The sequence below is a fragment of the Triticum urartu genome, chromosome 5 (assembly GCF_003073215.2).
Source record: "Triticum urartu cultivar G1812 chromosome 5, Tu2.1, whole genome shotgun sequence".
Taxonomy (NCBI): domain Eukaryota; kingdom Viridiplantae; phylum Streptophyta; class Magnoliopsida; order Poales; family Poaceae; genus Triticum; species Triticum urartu.
In genome coordinates this window covers 41834791-41841848 of record NC_053026.1, presented here as the reverse complement: position 1 = coordinate 41841848, position 7058 = coordinate 41834791, and the positions used below count along the sequence as shown (strand labels likewise).

The window sequence follows — 7058 nt, the reverse complement described above, 5'->3', positions numbered from 1 at the left end:
GAGCCCTTTGTATGTGTTTATATCCCCCAAAGTGGTACATACGCCTCCACGTTGCAGTGTGTCCTGCAACCTGCATGGCCATGAGCTGCACGGTAGCCTCCTTGAGAGGTTTGGCATGACCGTCGGGGAGACCCCGAGCTAGTCGGCATGAAGGACGACATCCCTCTCCCTCGGCGAGGCCGCCGGGGAGATCCCGAGCCAATTGGGATGGAGTATGCCATCCCACCTCTCTCTCTCTCTCTGTTTGATGATATCGTCGTTGCCCCGACACCCTTGCCGTAGAGTTGGCCGTGCAGGCTGTTGTTTGGGCACGAGCATGGTCATAGGTGGTGAGTTGTCGGGCGACACAGAGGAGTGCGCGGAAACTGCAAAGCTGGCGCAGAGGTCGTCGAGAGTGACACAACCCTAGCAGTAGCCATAGGTGGGTAGCAATTGGACGTTGTGCGACATGTCGTTCTGCTGCTGTTGGGGGAGGTTGAGATGACTGGTCTACTCTCCTCGCTGAAGCTCAAACCATCATTCCACTGATGGCCTACCGTCGCCTCTGAGCATTCTGTGCGTGGGAGAAGACGAGCGCGTGAGAACGAGGCGAGACAAAGCTCTAGTTTTTTTTTGCATATTTACCTGGTGGGCCCATTGGGTCAGGTCAACGTGGCTACAATCCAAGCATTTCCAAGTGACTCGTTGGTGGGTCAATGCTAACCATGCAAACTTAGGACCTAAGAGGAAGAAACTTACATAGTTTTGGGACCCACAACTACTGTTTCAAAGTTATATGACTAAACTGACACACCTTTGATAGTTTTAGGACCCAAAAGTGCAGTTTCGAAGTTATAGGATTAAACTAACACACCTCTGATAGTTTTAGGACCCAAAAGTGCAGTTTCAAAGTTATAGGACTAAACTGACACACCTCCGATAGTTTTAGGACTTATGATGCATTTTACTCTAATATTAAACTTATTAATAGTCAGTCCAATTCAGTTTTACACCGAATTATACAGCTACAACCATTGCCTTGTTTCAGGTATCAGCGCCAACCAAATTAGGCCAAATTCTGAACTGGGTACAGAGCAGAAGGGTGAACTGGCGCTGGAAATCACACCGGAGAAAGCCTCAAATGGAGAGTGGTGATGCCTGGGGACGCACGCATCCCAATGATGGATCTAATGGATACTTGCAAGGTCTGTGCCTTACAGCATCCAACAAATTCAGCAAGCGTTTGGAAATTTCCTCCGTGTTCGGTCGAGTCACACAGGCACAGCAAGTTCAGCAAGCTCTTTGCCATTTTACCTCTCTTGAGTATTTTCAGATCAACTATATATACCTTCCGTTTCCAGCATTACTCATGTTTTGATCTTCTTTTTATCCTTTCGGTCATCCTTCCAGCACCTTTCCAAGGCAGTTGGAATTGTAACAAAATCAGTTCTTGAAGAGCAGCTGACGAGTGTTGGAAGCAGCACGACCTGCACAGGTAGCTTGCACGGCTTCAACAGATACGGTCACAAGGCCACATTCCGGTCCCTGAAGAAGATTCGGGCACCCTTGATGATGCCTACACCCTCTGTTAGTTCTCAGTTCCATTTTATGTTGAACTCCCAATTTCATGTGCCAATTTGCAGTGCTTTGAGGAGGGTGCAAAGGTCTACTCTGATGAATCCTGCACCAACTGGTTCAGCCTTCAAAATCCACTCAAATGATGAGAACCTGGTAATGAGCATTTTACTTGCCCACGTCTTCTCGCTTCTTCCTCTGAACTTCTTGATGTTTTACAGTCGGCGAGCAACGGAAACCTTGGAGGGTATGGTTTATATGAATTCCTCGCAGCATTAGAAATAACAGGATCACAAAGATAACACAATTGGTCCCTACTGCTTGTATGATGTTGTCATGTTGACAGCCTTCAAGAAGATGAAGTGTCGTGTTTGGAAGGAAACAGTCCAATTTCTTGGACAGACAGTCCAAAACTAGATCCCCTGTTGCATGATCTTCAGAACAGGAGGGCTGGACCGGAGCACCAAACAAGGCAAATTAATTGTAACTCGAGCCCAGTAGTAAATTAGCAACATGATAAACACATCGTCACACGATCGACTGGCACTGCTAGATGGAACCAGAGCAGTCCTACCAGTCAAGTTTACGGGAGAACGCGGTCTAATAGTAATTGGAGCTCATATGCAACACAGCAGGATGGTAACCCGAGTTGGATGGGACCATCCAGCTCTGATGGAGGGAACAAGAAGACTGGTAATCATGGCCCAGCTGGTGGAAGAGTAACAGCATTAAAATCGAACAGATCAACACTGTGGAGTTAGTAATAGTAGGAACTGGAAAGACCAGAAGAACAGCAATACTGGACAAAGAGGGAGTTTTAATTTCACACTGGTGGAACAACAACAGATACATGCACAAGTCGATCCGATCATGAAAGAAGTAAAGAGGATCATCTGTGAATCAAGGTATAGTTTCTAGCCCAATGCAACTTAAAAAATATTATTCATAAGTGCTGAAAAGTAGCTACAACTCTTCAGGTACTAAGCTGACATATAGGTGGTAAAATAAGCGTTGGGTTTAAGTTTGAATATCATAAAGTTAAGGTAACTGCAATGATTGAAGAATGCACCTGCTCTTGTAGGCACCCTTGCTATTTGTTTGTATTTGTTTGGGGAACCTTTGTTTTTAAACCTTATGTGTTTGGGTCTCTTTCAATACTTTGGAGTGATGGCATTTAGCTTTCTGAAGAGGAAGACATGTTTGTCGTCAAAGATATTCTTGAGTACCAACCCAAGAAAGAAAAGACGCTGGCGGGACATGACAACTACATGATGTGAGCAGCTTGCCCGTCTGTTTACGATGAATCATAAGAACCAAATAGAAATGTCCAGGAAATTATTTCCCTGTTTGCAGGTTGACAAGCATCAGCATTTCCATAGCAGCGGGTGCTTGTTTTCTCCTACAAGAAGTGCCTAGGGAACTTGATCAGGATTCACTACCGACATGATGCAAATTCATTCTGCAGGAAGTAGTTCCAGACTTCCAGTGGTGAACCGTACCATGTTCATTTTAGCTCAAATAGTGCTTGTTTCCAGTAGTGCAACCTCTAAACCTACCTAAAAATGAGCACATACAAGACTTCTGTGGTTTCAGATGTCCACAAACTTATATAATAGCAAAATAAAATCATAGGTGCGCATCGTGCCATGAAATATACACTTGCAAAAGTTCATGCAAAAATATGACCATCAATTAATTGTAGAAAATAAATAAATGTATACATACAGTTGTAGTATAAGGAACACTTGAATTGCAGGCTTTCACGAGCGGTGATCCTGCAGTCCTCGAGTGCTGGTTTAGTTTCCAATTCTGTTCTTCATTTCGGTAATCCAGAGGTACAAAGATGCAATATTGACGACCATATTCTGTATGTCGTAGCTTGGGAGTGGTCATCGCAGACTCTACAGCATCCTTGTCGATGGTGCTGACAGCATCAACAGACGCTAGGACATTGTTGTCCTGGAGGTGCATGCCTCCATGGACAGAGGAAAGTGGAAAATTATGCCTCAGACAGGCCATAGTATTCGAACCACCTGAAAATATGCAACATTATTATCAATGTAGCACAGCACACAATCTGATTGGTGAAGATTGCAAGCAACAAAAATGTATGTACCCACAAATATCAAAAAGACCCAAACACTGGGAGGACACAATTAATAGACTACTTCTTGAATGCTCAAGGTAAAAAAAGACATTAAACGTTCGAGGATTCCTCGTTGTCTCATGAGCTTGAAATTTTCATATGTTTGAAACAGGAAAAATTGACAGAACTGGTTCTAGGGTTTACATTTCAGCGACATGTTTGCATCCTGCCAAACAAAGCTCATGCATTTCTTTGTTGCAAATTTTACGAGGCATGTTCATTCCTGTGCAAATACTATGAACTTAGCTTTTAGGAATTCATTCATTATTTAGGTGTAGAAAACTCATAAAGAGAAAATGGAAACATGGCTTATCAGAACAAGCAAAATGCAAGAATTACCAGAGGACAACAATGGAAAGATCCTATATGCTTGTAGTGATATATACCAGTCCTATATACAGGCATATTTATTTTTCTTAAACGGGTCAGTACAAGCTAGGCGAGAAGGTTAACACATCGAAAGGTAAAAGTACAATTCGATTTGATGGCTAGCGTCACAAAGTAACAAGAACTTACCCTTCACCCTCGCCTTCAGTATCCAAGCTCCCAAGTTATGTACTAATACTTCTGGCTACTGAATATCGCTGAGAAGAATGCAGTTGAGCAATCCATGGTCACAGCGTGTGCACAAATCCTAGCATCTCGACACTCCTCACCAAACATCATGCTCGGTGCCACTGTCAACCAGCCCCTCCTCCGCAGCCTTCTTCACCCAAAACTCCTCCATGGCATCAGCTTCAGGATCATCTTCGTCGTCGCCATCCCCCTCGATTCCGCCTCCATCACCCACCTCATTCCAGTCTTCCCCAGCGACACTGTCTTCTTCAAACAGGTCCCCGAAATCACCATCCAACTCTGACGAACCCTCTGCTACATTATCATATTCCTCATCATCCTCGTCACTGTCGCCATCAACCGGAAAAACACCCTTCTTTCGAGCCCGTCTGATCTTCTTGCCCTCCCGGACAAGCTCCTCCAGCCGGTCCCTCCCAACCAGCATCCCGTCCTCCACGAGAAGCCTTCCCTCGTCGTCGAACGCCTCCACCAGGAACGCCGAATGCCGGACGCCCTTGATGCTGACGTAGAAGAGCTCCGGGTGGCGCACCAGCAGCGCGCGCAGCCGGTTGGGCAGCCCGAAGTCCCTCCGGAAGTGCGTGAGGTGGTCCACGAGCGTCCTCTTCTCCACCGTCATCGCCAGCACCTCCCGCACCACCGCGCACGCCCGCCGCTCCGCCATCTCCGCGCTCGCGCCCTCCTCCAGCGGCTCGAACGGGGAAGCCTCGGGCAGGCTGTGGAACCGGATGAGGTAGTCCCGGTGCGCGCGGCGGAGGTTAAGCCCGCGGCGGAGCGGGAGGTGCGGGAACCTCCGCGGCCGGTCGATGAGGCGGTCGGGCCGGACGGCGGGGCGGAGCGGCGGGGGGAGGGGTGAAGGAGGCGGCGGCGGCGGGTCGACCAGCCGGAGCGCGTGGCCGTGGGAGGTGTTTGCGAAGGTGAAGACGTCCGGGTGGCGGGGGCAGAGCGTGGCGCGGAAGTCCATGGCGAGGCCGAGGTCGGGCGCGATGTGCGCGAGCTTGGACACCAGGAGGCTGCGCCGGGGGGTCATGAGGAGGAGGCGGTGCACCTTCTCCGCGAGTCCAGGCGCGAGCTCGGCCCCGCGCAGGGCGGCGAGGTCGGCGGCGAGCGCGTGGGCGGCGGGGGTGAGCGCGACGGCGAGGGTGGAGAGGGAGGGCGAGAGCGGGCGGGAGATGGGCGCCTGGAAGAGGCGGAAGAGCGTGGGGTAGCGGAGGACGAAGGGGACGAGCGGGCGGCGGCGCGGGAGGCCGAGGAAGCGGCGGCAGCGGAGGAGGACGCGGAGCGGGAGGAAGCCGCGCGGCTTGGAGAGGAGCAGGTTGAGGAGCTTGCGGGCGAAGCGGAGCCGGCTCGCGCGCGCCGCCTGCCGGTCCAGCGCCGGGCAGCGGACCAGCTTCGGCGGCGGGATGGGCCTCGCCGGCGCTGCCGGAGCCGGCGCCGCCTTCGCGGCGCACCGGACAGCGAGCGTGAGGGGTTCGGGAGTGGTCGGCGCGGCGGCTGGATGGCGGAGGCGGCGGGGGTGAAGGGGGGAGAGGGGCTGCGCGTGCGCGGGGAGGAAGGAGAGGGAGGAAGGCGCCGCCATGGCGGAGTGGATGAGTGGTGGATTTTTTCTTTTTGCCGCTGAGGATACGCGATGGGATGCGAGAAAAAAAAGATCTGTCTACTCTGTCTACTTGTTCTACTTCTAACTACAATGTAAATTTTTACAATATTGTTTTTGAGAAAACTTATTCTGAATTACTCCTTCCGTTCCATAATATAAGAAAACGTTCTTATATTATAGGACGGAGGGAGTACTTCAGAGATAGTACATGACAGCTACTCCATCCGTTCACAAATATAAGATGTTTCGAATAATTTATGTAAACTACACACAGACAGACTGAAATGATTGAGCAAACAACTAAAATCTATGTATATACATCTGAATCGGATAAAAGGTAGAACATCTTATATTTGTGAGCGGATGGAGTAGATACGAATAGATAATAAAACAGATCATGTCTACCAATCCGTTTTCCGCCATTTGCGGCGCCATCGAGTTGCTTACCGGCAACCGTTGGCCGACGCCCAGATCTTCGGAGACACACTCGCACCTATTCACCCCTTCTCCAAATCTGCCGGTCAAGAACCTATCGTTGATGATGTAGGGTGGAACCCTAGAGGGCCGATCTTTCACGAAAGGAGCGGATCCTGCGAAGAACATGAAGAACACAAGGGGAAACAAGAAGGGAAACACGAGGGGAAACACGAGAGAATCACTCAAACCAACGAGAACGGTCACACATGTGCTAGATCCTCGAAACACAAAGGGATACACGGTCCAAATCCAACAAAGGACGATACATAGGGTAGCCGGTTCTCCTCCGTAGAGGAGGTCTTGAATCCACAAGGGGATCTTCTCGTGAGGGGTCTTGAATCCAAGGTGGATCTTCTCCGTAGAGGCCGCAGTCTCTCTCATGGAGTAGATCTGATGTGGATGAGCAATGCTCTATCTCTAAATATGAGCTAAACCAATGCTAACCCTAAAACGTAGGTAGGAGAAGAGTATATATAGTCTAAGGGGCGAAAGGGTACACGGGCCTCGGCCCAAGTCGCTGCGCGCAGGCAGGGCCGAAAGTTCCGGGCGCCGAAGGTTCCGGGCCAGGTTCCGGGGAGGATCCAGCCTAACCAGAGAGTTGGCACGGGTGGAGCTAGGCTGGTGTACAGGGGCCGGAAGGTCCGGGCTGGCCGGAGGTTCCGGGAGCCGGAAGGTCCGGGCTGGTTCCAGGCTAACCAGAGAGTTGGC

General features: G+C 50.1%; 1 protein-coding gene across 2 annotated transcripts; it reads right to left on the bottom strand.

The window, feature by feature from the left end:
• Nucleotides 1-945: 945 nt before the first annotated feature.
• Nucleotides 946-5918, bottom strand: LOC125507758 (protein WHAT'S THIS FACTOR 1, chloroplastic). Of its 2 annotated transcripts, none has more exons than XM_048672249.1 (3): nucleotides 4217-5918; nucleotides 3280-3587; nucleotides 946-2004 (listed from the first exon to the last, which is right to left on the bottom strand). In XM_048672249.1, the coding sequence occupies exon 1, from the start codon at nucleotides 5850-5852 to the stop codon at nucleotides 4353-4355; it is 1500 nt and encodes a 499-aa protein (XP_048528206.1). In that variant the 5' UTR covers nucleotides 5853-5918; the 3' UTR covers nucleotides 946-2004; nucleotides 3280-3587; nucleotides 4217-4352. The 2 variants fall into 2 exon arrangements, with proteins under 2 accessions (XP_048528206.1, XP_048528207.1); XM_048672250.1 differs by lacking the exon at nucleotides 946-2004 and adding an exon at nucleotides 2042-2262.
• Nucleotides 5919-7058: the final 1140 nt, after the last annotated feature.